General features: G+C 43.5%; 1 protein-coding gene across 2 annotated transcripts in view; it reads right to left on the bottom strand.

Annotated features, from left to right (window-relative positions):
* AFF1 (ALF transcription elongation factor 1) overlaps positions 1-15,095 on the bottom strand; it is a 75,330-nt gene extending 60,235 nt beyond the window's left edge. Inside the window, exon 1 of one of the 2 annotated variants that reach the window (XM_064651680.1) lies at positions 14,955-15,095. In XM_064651680.1, the coding sequence (XP_064507750.1) occupies positions 14,955-14,971 (17 nt within the window). In that variant the 5' untranslated portion in view covers positions 14,972-15,095. The remainder of the gene's footprint in view (positions 1-14,954) is intronic. The other variant, XM_064651679.1, reaches the window with a different exon arrangement.
* Positions 15,096-15,390: the final 295 nt, after the last annotated feature.

Below are 15,390 nucleotides of genomic sequence, written 5' to 3'. Positions count from 1 at the left end.
TCCCTTCACTGTGTCACACAGGTGGAGCACCAGTTTCAGCATTACCTCCTCTTGCTTTGCACGATACACACTAATACATGCACATACATCACAACTCGGCTTTTGTCAATCCTCTTCTTGAGGCAACAGGAACATCCACACAATTTTAAGGCATGTAAGCCACTTCCCTTAAACCCTGACTTCACCCAGCTTGTTCTAAACGCTGTCAGACAGCTTGCAAGACTGGCAGTGAGATTGCTGCAGAGCCCAGGAGCCTTTCACCTCAGATTTCCTGCATGGTTGGAAGGGTCCTCCTTTCTGCCCTCTGTGACCATCCCAGCTGTTGGCCAGCATATACTCTCGAAGCCCTACAGCTCAACGCAAATACAGCCCAGTGTAAAGAAGAATGGAACATCAGCCTTCAAATTTGCTGCTTTCATGACTGCAAACCTGAAGCTGTTCAAATAATAAACTACACATGAAATGCTATCAGTGATTTAATTTGCTGTGAAGCATAACAAAAGCAAAAGCTACAAATATGAGGATTTGAAACTGTGTCAGAAATACGGGTAAGTGCAATTCTGCCTTCTGAACCTTTAATCCCCTGCAACCTATTAAGCATGTAAGCAAATCTATAAATTTTCTTGTGAAACATATTCTATGTGCAAATCCTTCCCAAACAATTGACTAAATCAGTCAACGTGCTATGAAAAGGCCAGTGCCATAACTAAACTCTGATTAAGAAAAATTAAAGAATATTAAAGAGCTAGATTCTTTCCTACTTTCATAGGAATTAGCAGCAAACCCATCACACGCGAATTAAAAGGTTTCCTATTTGAGTTTTCCACTTACATAACAGCATGTACTGAGTAACAGGTTGGACAAGTCTTATCTGCATAGCAAGGACTACGTAGAAACATAACAAGATTAGCAATGTTTGTTGAAAAGATCTGTTTATATGGTGAAAAGCCTATTTAAAAGTCTTTCCTGCAGCCTCTGCCAGACTATAATTATTCTAGAAGTGTTTCCTATTTTTTTTTCATCCATACACAGAAGCACCTGCTAATTTTCCTATGGTTTGTATCTGTTGTTCAATTTTATTAAGAGGTGCACATGCTCTGTAGCCTAGTGTCTCTATATGCTGGAGTTTCAAACTGCATTCGAATCATCAGCCTGAACAAAGCATCTCATTGTCATTTGAAAGAACTTGGCAAGTGTTCAATCTAAGCAAGAGCAATAATCCATGACAGGGTGCATTAGGCAGGTACTGATGCATGCCTAATGCACATTGCAAAGCATATGCCCCTCCAAAATACACTCTGAAATATCTTATCTCTCATTTTTCCTGCTTTTTAAGAATATTTTCAGAAGCTGTTACTTTTTAGCAACTAGGAAAAGCTTCTCCTTTAAGAAAATAATAATAAAATGGCCACAAATACTTTCCCTCTTCAATTCTGTACACATTTATCCAACACCTTTCTGATTTTCAAATTAAAACAAAGCAAAACAGAAAAATTTCCCCTGCATCATCTGAACCTCTATTTGAAAAGTCCTTAATCTTCCCCTTGGTATTGGAAGCTGCCATGACAAACAGCACACTGATAAGCTTCACCATGGTTAGCCACACTTGTGTGCAGGCAGTGGGAACATCACACCGGCTCAGACCAAAAGCAACAGCCAGCTCCAGTTCCCACGGGACAGCAGCATGGGCTTGGCAGTGCCAAGACCCACTGCAAACACTGGAAATCTCTCTGACCTGCTTGGTCTGCATCTGTGTGCACCAGAATGTGAGTCCAACAGGCATGTGGCATGTCCCAAACATGGAAAGAAAGGCCTGAGCGACAAAGGGGCTTCTGTGGGCAGGCGAAGTCAGGCGTCCTTGTCCTTGGGCAGCACAGGGAAACCGCACATCAAATCATGGGAAAGAGGAGTGCTGGTGGGAACCAGCAAGGCCACTTCCAAAACACTCGCCTTGCCTCCCTGAGCAGCATATGCTCCTGGAGAACATGTTCCCTGATAGCCATGCTCTGTGTCTGGAGAGAACTCAGCTGTACACCAAATCAACAGCTCAATACTGAATTAATTTTTTTTTTTTTTACCTGGCACTGCCTAACCTGGGTGAGATATCCAAAGGATGGACACAGCCTCTTTAAGGACTAATGTGTCTCGAAAGGCTTGCAGAAGTACCAAAAATTGATAATGTCAATGTGCCTCTGAGCACATCTTTGCTGCTGGAAAACGTGAGGGATTTTTTGCAAACCACGTAACACAGCAAAACCTATGATTTTTACAGGGAGGCAGAGGGACAATGCATTTTCTAGCTGAAGTAGCAAACTACTACATGCCAGCAGTTATCTGCCAATAATTGGGCAATGTGCTGATAAATACTTTTTCTGGGTTGCCTAAGGACACTGCATGCATGAGTATCTCACCACTATTAATTAATCGCTCTTTGTGCGTTTATCCTGGTAGAATTTACATGTTGCACACAGTGAATACCCTGAATGAGGCAATTTCTACCTCCAAAAGCACTTACTATTGTCAGTTTATTTGCCCTGCTTAGCCTGATGCTCAGATTGGCAATAAATCATCATTTTTAGCAGCTGAAGTGTTTAGTGTCTTTCATTCAATATTTTTCCTGCCCACTGTTCCCCCTGGAAGTACAGTAATCATGTGCTGAATAGTCATTTGCAGCACTGCAATTAAGAGATTATTCCATTAGGCTCTGTATTTCTATCCGGTTTTATGTTTCCATTAAAAGCACTTTGTTAAACACTTGAGCAAACAATGTAATGCAACAGCAGGAGCAGATGCCTGTCAGGCAGAGCCCCGGTGAGGCAGCCCAGGAAGAGTAGACAGTGCTCACAGGTCGATAAGAGAGATCCTCCTCTTAGGCAGGGTCCCAAAACATGGGAGAGGACAGGCAGCATGCTTGCAGATGGGCCAATGTGGGTGAGCAATGGAAGAGTTGATTGCCTGCCAAGAGACTGGGTGAAACTGGAGAAAAGTCACTGGCCAGACACCTATGTGGGGGTGAGTTCCTCTGTAAACACAGCATCATTTCTTATGCCTCTAAGAGCTGAATAAGGAATATCAAGGAAATTTTACATCTATAAAAAGTGGCCACTTCTTCAAGGAGCAATCAAAGTACTTGTTAATTATGTTGTAGCTCTTATTTCATTGTCTTCTAGGCTCTGTATAGTTTTATTTGCAGTTTAAACCATCTAGGGGATTGAATCTTTCCAAGACTGTTCTCAAGCAGTTCTCCTTTTCTCTGGGGAAACTACCCATCTCAAAGAAGTCACATCTGCCCAAACAACGGTGGTGATTTTATGCCAAGCTTGTGGACAAGGCTGGAAAATCACAGCAAAGTGCTGCAGGAATACACATGAAGAGTTTCACCGGGCATATGGAGCATTTTGTCCACTCAGTGGTGACTCGGGACACCTTCCAGGGAATACATTGCCTTCTCTGATAACACCCTTCCAGCCTCTGCCCTTATGAGTATTTTCATCGTTAACAACCAATAGCCTCTGAGTTCCTGTCCTCAGTGGCAACAGACAGTTTTGGAGGAGAATGAATCAGCACTGCCTCTCCCTGGGGTTCCTCATCCCCTGCCCTCCCACGCATGTCCCCAACAGTACTCATTCACTGCCCTCAGGATGAGGCAGGAGGTCTGCACTTTGCTCACCAAGGGACCGACCAGATGCCCACGAGTAACCATTGCATCAAGCTTCTGAAGAATGTTTTAAATTTTTTACATTTTACATTTTTTAGGCTGCTGGACTTTCCCTCACCCCCTGACTGTGTGCCTAGAGCTACATCCAGTGCCAAGCATGGTAAGCCTCTTGAACAACCTGCTTCCAACCAGACAACTTCCTGCATCGTCATGGGGATGCACTGACTCTGGATTGTTTCATCTCCCTGTAGTCTCTTGCTGGCCCAAAGATTCATTAATGAAGCATCCACAAACACGGTGAATAACACCTCCAACACCTCACATAACCCAAGTAACATCTAGCCAAGTCATCCGTAGAAAGCTAGATTTCTCAAGAAAATGCAAGCTTATCACAGCAACTTAGAACTCTTCTTTTTTTAAACCACAGGATAACTAAATCTCAGCACACATTTTGTAATACACTCTGCATCTTTTCCATCTTACTCAATTGCTTAGTTGGCACAGTTACTGAACATGCAGTCACAGAGAAGTAGAATTCTGCATAGCAAACTTATTATGCATAAGTATTTCTGGAAGCCACTTGAAAAATGGCAGTAAGGAAAGAACAGAGCCTCACTATTTCTGCATTTTTTCTATTCCACCTGAAACTTCCCCTTTATTCATTCTCAGAACAACTCTTAGAATCCTTCACGACTAGCATATTGTGCCTTAACTCCACATTTTTTCACTTAAGACAGCCCTGCTGGGATACTTGTAGCAATACACACAACACAGAAAGAACAAAGGAAATGGTAAAGTCAATATCCCTGCCTCCTCCACATCTCTTTTTCTGTCACACACACACCTAGCAGTCATTCCTCAGTTTCAAATTGTGAACCTGGAACCCATTTTGAGCACGTGCTTATACACATGCAAAAACCATTCTCTGTGTAAAATCTCCAGGTCGAGAATTCATTTTGAGCACAAGCTCAAGCACAGCTCTTTACCAGGAACACCTTCTTGAATTGGACTTGAAAGGTTAAAGCCAAAGGAAACTAGAAAACCAGATACTGGTCTAAATTCCTCCTTTCACCAAAGTAGCACATCACCTTAAAATACACCGTTTAAGTCTCTCAAAAGATGTGGAGGGAATAGAGCAGCTGGAATCCAGTGTACATGCTGAAGGCTACAATTTGGTCCCAAATGAGGATGATGTAGAAAAACCGAGAGTAACCCATGAAATTTGGAGCAGCAGCTGTTACAACACCTTGCACGTACACCCTGCTGAGCCCTGGCACGGCCGATTCTCAACGCTGCCTCAGCTTTCAGCACACCCTTGGCCAGCTGAACTCACACAAACCATTTTAACCCTCCTCTGGTTATCTACTTTTCATTGAGACTTCGCTGTGTGTAAGAAGGATCCAAGACCTCTACCTAGTCAGTGCCTGCACCTCACTTGCACTGGATCTTACTTGCACTTACCCGAGCGAAAGAGAGGAGGAAGGGGTGAAAGAATAGTTCAAGGACCTTCGAAGAAAAGTGCATGGCTTAATTAAAGACCTTTTAAATGCATCTTATTAACTCCAGTAACTGCTACTGGTTTTTCCTCCCCCTCTCTAAGGGAAAGAAAGAAATATTGAACAAGCAAAACCAAATCATTATTCACTTGGCAGATTACTGTACACAAACAGTCTTTAAAGTTGTTACACTCAAGTAAACATAGCTTATATCAATATCATCTGTGCTTTTCCGTCATTAGGCTGCAAGGGAGGAGGATGGCCCATTTCCAAGGAAGCAATTTTTACAAAAGGAAACCAATAACTTGATATTAAATCAATGCACAAAGGAACAGGGAAGTAAAGAAGAAATTCCACAGAAGATGGGTTTGGACACAGAAAGAAGAGTTTTCTTCACAATACCTTCTTTTATACTGCATTTCTAACAGACTTTTTTTTGGGGGGGAGGGTGGGGATGGGGCAAGGGGGGAGAATATTTTTAAACACAATTTTGATGTTTTCTTCTGCTATAGCTGAAAATAGGACCTTTTCTCCCACTCCCTACTGTTTTAACTAGCACAAATGATTATTGCCAAATCAGAAAGCTATAGGAATAAGCACTCTTAAGGGAGCTGAGTGGAAACAGTACCGAATGCAGAACCCTTGACTGAAACACCATATGCTCCATACATGTCTCTTTATAACTAAGTACAGCACAGATACTAAAGTCAGTTCTAAGTAAGAACTGAAACAACTGTATTTGGCCACAAAACGACACAAAGTTCACCCCAAAGGACAGAGTGTCAACTAAATGTTCATCAGATTTTAAAAACTAACCCAGATCACATCTGGCTTTATAGGCATTACAGGATAGGGGGTTTGTGTGTGTGTGATTTTCTTTTTCTTTGATTTGGGGTGGTTTGGTTGGATTTTTTTAGTAAGCACAGTTTCTCAGTTTCCATGATAAATTCTCTCACAAGTTGTTCAAACAGCAAAACAACATCAAGACACACCAAAAGAGTTGCCAAAACACAGCCCAAGAAGGTTTTGGTTGCAATTCCCAGTTTATGTTATAATTACAAACGGCTTTCATTAATTTAAGAATTACAGAAAGAATGTTCTGGCTGTGAAAAGCAGTGCACCAAAGGCACAGGAAAAAGGGATGTGCAATGAGGGAAACTTATATTCTGTAGGTCAGTTCATCCAGTTTACTTAACTAACTTAGAAAGAAAACACCCTTTCCAAATCATTAGGAACCAGACTGATTCACATGTTTAAGTAATGGAAGGAGCAGCTTGGGAGCCAAGTTTTAATGTTATCAGTTTTTGCAGACTGACAGTTTCATCCATCCACTTTAATCCACTGTGGTCCTGCTCATGTAGAGCTGCACTGTCCATGCACCACAGCACCAAGCAACAGCACTACTCATTATGCTCAGTGACATGCTAAGGTAGGTGCAGAAACTCCAGTTTGGATCCTATCTCATTAGGCTCACTTGGAACCAAGGCTGAAGTCATGCCATTTAACTACCAGGAGTTTGGAGCTGTTTTTGGAAGGAGGAAGGAACAACAACAAAAAGTTAAGGCCACCTTCAGAGGGAAATTCTAGACTTTGCTGAAGTAAAGCTGTTGATGTTCTTTTCCTTCTCTTTTCACAGGGTAAACTCTTCATTTTTGTTACAAATAAATAGAGAAGTGCAGGGGAAAGCTTTGTGGTACTTAATTCACTAAATGATCAAGTCTTTTTTCAAAGGTGAAACACTGAGTTACTGAATTTTTCCAAGTTAGCCAATTTAGGAAGTTATTTTGGTCTATTGATTTTAATGCCTCATCGTACAAGTCAACTGCTTTTCCTGTAGGATGCAATGGTAAAAGTACCCCATGTTTCTGAATAATGTACCTCATTATTATGGTGTTTCTAAAAGCAGATTAGACTTTCTCAAAGAACAGAACACAATTTTACCTATTTTTCTGTCTCTTCCAAATCTAGGTGATTAGACAGAATTTTCTTATGCTCTAGACCAGTAGTTTTTTTACCCCTGTAGTGCTTTACACAGAACCAGGCATTTCCTCTTAGGAGGGTCACAAACCCAGCTAAGCACAGAAAGACTATTATTAGTTTGCTGAAGCCAGTCCATGTAAAATGGATAGGGGTTTACAAACAGATAAGGATTGTCAATAGTGTTCCAAAACCTCAGCAAAGCGATCACATTCCCTTTAAACATTAAGGCAGTCATTCATCTTGTTTCCAAAGTGGAAGTTACAGAGTATCACGTGTTAAATAAGAAACCCAAAATCAAACCCAGAACTTTAAACATATTTAAACACTTCTGAGATACAGAGCATCTAAACAGGTTGAAAACAATGAGCTTTCAAAAATGAATGTACATAAAATATGCTCACAGACACAGGGGGGGAAAAAACCCATCTAAACTTCACATGCTTCTGAATTGATGTTCTTAAAACTTTGAAAATAAGTATTTTTGAAGGGAGAGGCACTGCTTCAAGTACTGCCATAAGTTTCCTATCAGTCTGAACAAGACAGGACCATGGGGAAAACATCCAAGTTCCCTCTCCAGACTGGGATGTACCTCAAATCTGGGTGTGCATTGGACAAGACTGTCCTTCAGCACAGACTGAGCATTAACTGCATGCCAAGCTGTGACTAAAGAGTTTTCAAACAGGCTTAGCTTTCCAGTAGCAAGTACTAAAGAGAGGCACAAGCCAGAAAATGGCAAACAGACCAACCAAACCCAGGTAAAATTGAGGAGAAACTTTCAAGCTGAACTACAGGAAACATCATGGTCCCCCTGGACGGAGATGGGTTTTTATTTTCACCAATTAAAAATTAACTGCTGGACAAAGCAGACTAAGCTGCTCCAAGGGAGCTGCAGGGTCTGGACAAAGAAGGGAGACACAGTGGTCCAGAAAAGCTCTTTGGCCAAACACAGCTTATAGTCATCATCCCATATCCATCCTCCCAGAAGCCTTATTCACCACTATCATGGAGTTCACGCTAAGCTTTAGCCAACACAGTTATCTCACCTCTGCAGTATATTTGCTGCCTTTTAGCTATGCCAGCAGAACTTTTCACAGTAAAAAAGGCCTGCAGTGACAGACAGACATGGCAGCTTCCAGGTAATGGCAGCTCTAAGGGAGTCTTTGAAAAATCCAAGCAAACCTCCCAGCTCTGCAGCACAGAGGGATAGCCCGTGTGATCCTTCTGTTAGCACACATTATTTTAGCAAAGCTATGAAGAAATAGGTCCCTAGACTGACAGCCTGTTCTCAGCTGAACCACGGCTTACTGACATCACAAAAACAACCTTCCCTAGAACAGCTTGTTCTGCTGAGGGCTGTGGGGACATGGAAAAGAGAAGCATGTCATCAAAGCACTCCTAAAATGCCAGCATATTCCCTGTCTTCAGATTAGGATGATTTTTCCAAAGTAGCCTATGGGGGGATAGGATTATTGAGAAATAGCTGCATATCAGTTATGAGGGAGAGTTTCTGAGCTGTGCTTGCAAAGATGAATTATCTCAGTAATATCTTTTTAAGCAAAACCTTACAAACTGCAGAAGAACAAAAATACTAACAGCAATTTCTTACCACATGCTTTAAAGATGTAAATATCCCTTTACTACTCTACATTTTAATAACTCCTTTCAATTTCAGATGCTAGCAGACACCCACATTTCAAACTGCAATGCCCATAACTCAGCTTGGGGAAGAGGCACGTGCACTAATGCTCTCTTACATACCTCACATACACACACCAGCTGTTAAACACTACTGTGCCACGAAGGAGCTGATCATACCTTGCTGAATACATCATTTGGTGCTTATAGATTACACAGTACATGGCATTCTAAGCAAAGATACACAGAATAAAAATACTACCATATGCTCGAGAGTTTCCTCTTTTGTTTCCTTTTTTTTAAAAAGGGCTACTGCTTAGGTTCTGGTGAATTGGGGGCAGGGGAGTTTCTTGTTTTGTTATTTTTGGTGAGTTTTTGTGGTTGCTTTTTGTTGCCACCCTCTCCCCCTTTTTTTTTTTACAAGCATAAAAATGAAACCCACAGTTCTTGCAATCCTGAAAACGACTTTTACTGTTGTCTCTGAGGTTAAACATTAACAATTTGCTTGTTGAACTTCCTCTAAAAATTAAAGCAGGGACATTATTTTCGCTTAACCTGACAGTAGCATTGCAAAAACAACAGTAAAGGCAACTTTAGGTCATTAGTACAATAAACATTCAGTACAACTGAAAATGACAATTCTACGCACTAAACAATATCTAAACCTAATCCAGAAGACAAACATCTTCATGAAGCATGTGGTATTTCTGATTAAAGCTGCCTAATCAAACCTCCCCAGACACCTCAGCTTGACAATGCTGAAGTATTAACAGGAGCAGAGCACCTTCTCAAATTCAGTTTTGTGCCTACACACCTGCTTTTTCTCCCCGACTGCCACCTCTCCCTCCTCATACAAGAATAAGGCAGCAAAATAAATGTGCTTTTAATAAGCCATGCAGTTAAATAAGGGGATCAACAATTTCTGCACCTCAGCAGCATACAAGAGAGCTGGCGGCTGGCTCTGCATACAGCAGCCATCCCAGTTGAGAGGGAAGACAAGCAGGAAGGATTCTACCTCTCACCACTTTCCAACACAGAATCCAGCTGCTTGATTCTGCACTGATGTAGAATTCAAATTCTCTTCCCTGAGTTGCCTGTGAACAAGCAACTCTGAAAAATCTGCTCTTAGCACATGTAGGAGCTCTTGTCTGTTCCCCATAAAAGCATTCTGCTGGAGAGATACAGCTCTATCTTAATCCACCTATGGTAACATTGGAGTGATACCTGCCCCAGCCAGTGCTACATGTGTCTTCTTAATTTTTATCACAGACACAGATGAACTGCAGCAGCCAAATTTGAAAAACTTACCACGGGGGGGGGGTGGAAATCTCCATGCTGTGTTCAAGACTGAGCAAGATAAGTACTTTCCTTACTTTTTTTTTTTTTTGGAAGCCCAGGCAACTCTTTTGTCATGGTGCTCACAAGCCAGAAAAGCAAATGAAAGCAAATTAGCCTCTAAGCTCTCGACCACCCTGTGCCAGAGCCGGGCCTTAGGAAGACATCCTGCACTCGGTGGGAAACTCTTCCTCACTTCACTGCCCTCTGCCTCATGCAGAAAGACGTCTTTGTAGCATGCCTCGGTACTTTAGGAAGACACCTTTTCTATTATATTTTAAAGCCATTTAAAAACTTCATGTTGTCACTCACTATGACTACACTCAGCAGAAAAGTGCTGAGGAGAATTTATGCAGTTCATTAAACGCTTGTTTCCTGCTATTGATGCTGCATCTTGCAGTTTTACTAGCAAATGATTTTCTCATAAAAAGCAGTGAGAAAATGCCTCTCTCTGTAACACAGATTCAGATATAGGAAAATTATGTGACCTAAGGAAACATTTCCTTGTCCTGGCATACTTGAGCTGTATACAACTGTATTTCAAAGTTTTCAATGGCCTATTACAAACAACTCTCACTGCGAAAAGAACCAAAAACAAAGAAACAAAACACCAGCAAACCTGCCTGAAAAATCCACTGCTCTGTAAGCATCTCTTTCTTCTGTATGGGAGAGTTTCAGCTGTAGGCCTGCCCAAAGCAACAGACTCCAGGCTCAGAAAGTCCAGGCAATAAGGAACTGCGAACTGAAAATCCCCAGAAACCCACAAAACGTGCCATGAATCATCTGGGCATCTGGTTCTGGAGAAAACAGAGTTGTATTTCTACAGCAGGGCTAGTAGCAACATACAAGCAAAACCAACAGGGTTTCAAGGGATGTTTTAGCTTTCGACAGACAGGTAAACTCCAATGAGACATTGTTTCAGCCCTTCTTGACCTACATCAGCTGACCAGAATGCAGCATCACCAATACTGGCATTTGCCTGTATCAACTTGATCTATGAAACAAACCAGTTATGAAACGTGCCTTTAGACCTGGCCAGGAAAGCTGTGAAATTACATAGAACAAACTTAAGCTGCATTATTCAACATTATTCAGCTTCTCCTAAGGGAAAAGCCTCAGTGTTATTATTCCCTTCAGAATTCACCATGACTTAAATGTAGATAAAGCCACATTTTATTTCTGCACAGCACTACCTTTTTCTACAAAAATGAGTGGTACTGCCTCGTTTCAAGGCTCTGCTGGGTTTAGCTGGTACGACTTGGCTCTAGGGGGTGGAAATAGAGGGCTTCCTAGGTTGCTGTCCATCATTACCTTTACCTGCAGGGCTGACTCAGGAGAAACAGGAAGGTGAGCCCAGCAGGGATGACAGTACAACACTCAGATTTCATGTTGCTCTGTGTTACTGTATTCACCTATGTACAAAGATTAGGAAACTGCACTGGTTCTGCACACCAGCAATGATACTAATCATTGCTGATTAGGCTGAAAGGCAGGTTATATGACAACTAGAAATTCTTCGCATCCAAAATGATAAACTATTTTGTTTATCCACCAGCTGTATCCTACTGGGTCTACAGATCATTTTAAATGATCCTAACCAGTCTGAGAAAAGCAGCCTACACCTTAAAAAAACCTAGCCATTCATCTGAAGATCCTCAGCTAGCAATTGCTGCAGTAGAGCAGATATTTCAACAAAGAAGGGAGCAGAAAAGAGATGGGCTCCACCATTCCATTAAGGAGCCGTGTCTTCACTCTTCCCTAATCCCTTGTAGTAAGAGCAGGTGCCAGCCTGTCTCACACCCCTCCTAGGGATCCTCCCCTACCTCAGAAGCAGCCCAACGGCATGTGATGAGTATCACACCACACTCAACAAGAAAGTAAACTTGTTCTCATTCAGATCAATTCTGCTTCTGCTCATACGTTCCTGAATATACTGTAAAAACCTGACACAAGCCCTGTTGCCTGGGGACACTACAGGCATCAGATCATCTGTGCATTCCAGAAGAGAGAGCATAGAGAGCTACAGCTGCAAACCTACGGCTCAGTGAGCAACTTAAAAAAAAATAACAACCTACATTATACACAAAACAACACTACCTGGAGGATAGTTTCTCCACCTACTAGTTCCAGATGTAAGCTATTTACAGCAGCTATTGGTAGAAGCTGATCATTCTCAAACAGCTGAAAACAAACCATATTCAATCCACCATATAATCATTTCTAAAGATTACTATTTTTAAAAATGTTATGGCACCTAGTAGCACATCAGCTTCTCAGTCATCACTATTACAGTTTTTAAAATGCTAAAGAGCAGCAACAGGCATATTTAATCACCTTGTTTTCCTTACCCTTCCACCCTTCAAAACAGTGAAACCCAAATACTGAGCTGCTCAGCATCACAGCACTGAAGCTGAAGAAAGGATGCTGGATTTTCTTGTTTCCAAACAAGTATCCTCCCCCACGTCCCATCACTTTCACCAGCTGAAACATAGAGCATGTCAGAAACAGTGCACACGAGCAGATGGAGGAGTGCCCGAAGGCCTCCTACAGAGCGATACACAAAACCCTACCGTGCTCGGTATCACACCACCTCATCAGTAATTTACTGAGCTTGCAAAAAGCGGTTTTTTTTTTGTTTGGTGAGGGGTTTTTTTTGGTTGTTTTTTTTTTTTTTTTTTTTCAAAGAGGAAATGAACACAAAAAAGCTCACTCACAGCATTTGTCAGCTACCTTGCAGAGTAAACCCCTGACATGTTTTGGCAAATGAATTCTGGAGACATGTTGCCTCTCAGTCCCACACAGTATAGCTCTAATTGTTTATTATGAATATGAATTAATCCTTTACTGTTGAATAAAAGCTTCTACTTATTCACAAAGCACAATTTTTTTGAAATGAGATGGATACCCCTGTGGACCTGTGCCACTGAAATAGAAATACCACAAGCATCGGGTTTTCTGGCAAATGCTGCCTCTTTCCTACAGACTCGTTTCTGCTGCTCATATTCACTCCTACTCTCTTTAAATGACTTAAAATGGGCAATAATCTTTTTTACTCTAACACTGATTTTCAAGGATACAGAGTAATCTCCTTACTCACTATGCTGGAACACTCTGATGCAGTTTTACAGCTTGAGCACCTCACAGCATCCTGACAAACACGAAAGCCAATGCACATGACGCGTAAGAAGGGAGGGTACAGAAGGGCTGGTGCACGTCTTGACCCCATGCCCATCTCAAATGGTAGGTGTGGGGCACAGTCCTTTCACCTGCCCTGCAGTACTTGGCCCCGTGGACCCAACCCTTGCCCTGTTTTTCTCACTTCAGTTTGAACCACTCAACATACATAACTTTATTCTCTGCACCATTCACCTTACAGGCAGATGTGGCTCACTGGTCCCACTGCCAGCTCTGCCCTTTCTCAGCCAGTTGGCTGAAGCTGGGGGCTACTGCTGGGACCTGGCTCCCTCATGCACTCCTGCCACCCAGGAAAATGACTGTGCAACCTCTGAGACATCAAGAGTGTCCCTGGCCTTGGAGCAAAGCCAAGCTCCAGGGCCAGGCAGCATCACTAGGATTTATGCTGCGTCCTCTCTTAGCATGCGGGCCTATTACAGCAGTGCTGATAATGCAGGCCAGTAAATCATGTGGATAAGCAATCCCACAAAAGAAAAAAAAAATGTTAAAAACTGAGCCTTTACCTTTTTGTCAAGTACTCTTTATGTCAAATATTGCCAGCCTCCTCACATGTAGGGAGAGCAGGCAGTCGAAGCTGGACAAGAGCTCAGCTGTTAAACAAGCAATCTGTCTTCCCCTCCTTCCTCCCCAAACCTCAGGGCTCTGTCCTTCTCCAGTATGTAATTTAAAGCCAGCTCTTGGCTTCCAACCTGCAGAAAAGCACCACTGTGAAAATACATTGTGAGCGCCAAACTTCTGTGTAGGATATGCCACCATTTTTAAGTCTTTTTTTTTTTTTTCCTCCTGCCTGCATGAAAGGGGAGCAAGGTGGCTGTTTGGTATGGGACTAAAGAGCAAAAAGGAATTTCTCTCTGTGGCATTTCTGAAACGCCCATTAAAGCATCCTAAACGCAAAAAGGCATTTAACAGGTCCTTTAAATAGCACTGCTCCATCAAGTACTACAACTTAAGAAAAGCTGCCTCCTCCATGCTGAATGTGAAATTTACTGTAGATAGGACACTCCCCCCACTTTCCCCCACCCCCGAGAGTAGGCAAGATGTTGCTTCTTTATAACCACAGCTGAAAAGTATTTAACCAAGACTGGTATTTTAGCTTGAATGTTTCTCCCCGACGGCAACTACGTAACTCTTTTTTACGCTCCTCTCTTGTCACCATTTTCTGCTCTCCCACCTCCCCGGCAGATTTGCCCACCAGCAGACACAACCTGCTTCCATCGCACCCAGCCAGCTCTCCAGCCCAACCCGACAGAAACCACCTACCGCCTCTTAAAACACTGCTGTGAGCAATGACAGAAACCTATTCGCGCTAGGCTGGTTACAGGGGAAAACAAACAAACAAACAGCAGACTAGTCCACAGGGCGGAAGAAAATCAGTTTCAGAAGAAAATCAGTTTCAAAGAGCTTTTAACTTGTTGGACTAGGAGACGTTTGACGGGGAGCGATTAAGACTTTTGTTTTCCCTGCTGAAATAAAGTTTACACTGAGAGAAGGGAGAACGGTGAACAAAACATACAGACAAAATCTACTTCAGAGACGCGGAGTAAAAAGCCTACAGCAAGCTGTGCCCGAGCCAGGGCATCACTAACACCGCCGGGCTACGAGCAGCCCCTCAATGAGATGCACCGAGCGCGGCCGAAGTTATTTTAATGCCGTACCTCGACTGAGCAGCCATCGCGGGGTTATCCTGCCAAGCGTCCTCTATCCATGAGCTCTCCCCGCAGCCGCCCGGGCTCTACCCCGCTGCCCGAGCCCCCCGTTCCATGTGCCGGCCGCCTCCCCGGCGCTGCGCGGTGCCCCCGCGCCGCGGCTCCCCCCGCCCGGGCGGCCGGCGCAGGGCTGGCGCTCGCTCATTTTGATCGACATCCGGGCGCACGGCCCACCCCCGGCCACGGGGAGGGCGGGGGGGGACCCCGCCCGGCCCAGCGGGCCCGCCCGGGGCCGGCCCGCAGCCGGCGGGGGCGGGAGTCGGGGGGCAGCGGGGCCGCATCTCCGCTCGGTGCTCCCGCACTGCCCGGGGCGGCGGGTCCGGCGGCAGCGCGGCCCCCGGGGCCGCCCCGCGCCCGCCTCCCCCCGCCCGGGAGAGCGCTCGTG

The sequence above is a fragment of the Pseudopipra pipra genome, chromosome 4 (genome assembly GCF_036250125.1).
Source record: "Pseudopipra pipra isolate bDixPip1 chromosome 4, bDixPip1.hap1, whole genome shotgun sequence".
Lineage (NCBI taxonomy): Eukaryota > Metazoa > Chordata > Aves > Passeriformes > Pipridae > Pseudopipra > Pseudopipra pipra.
This window is presented reverse-complemented; position numbering and strand designations above follow the sequence as displayed.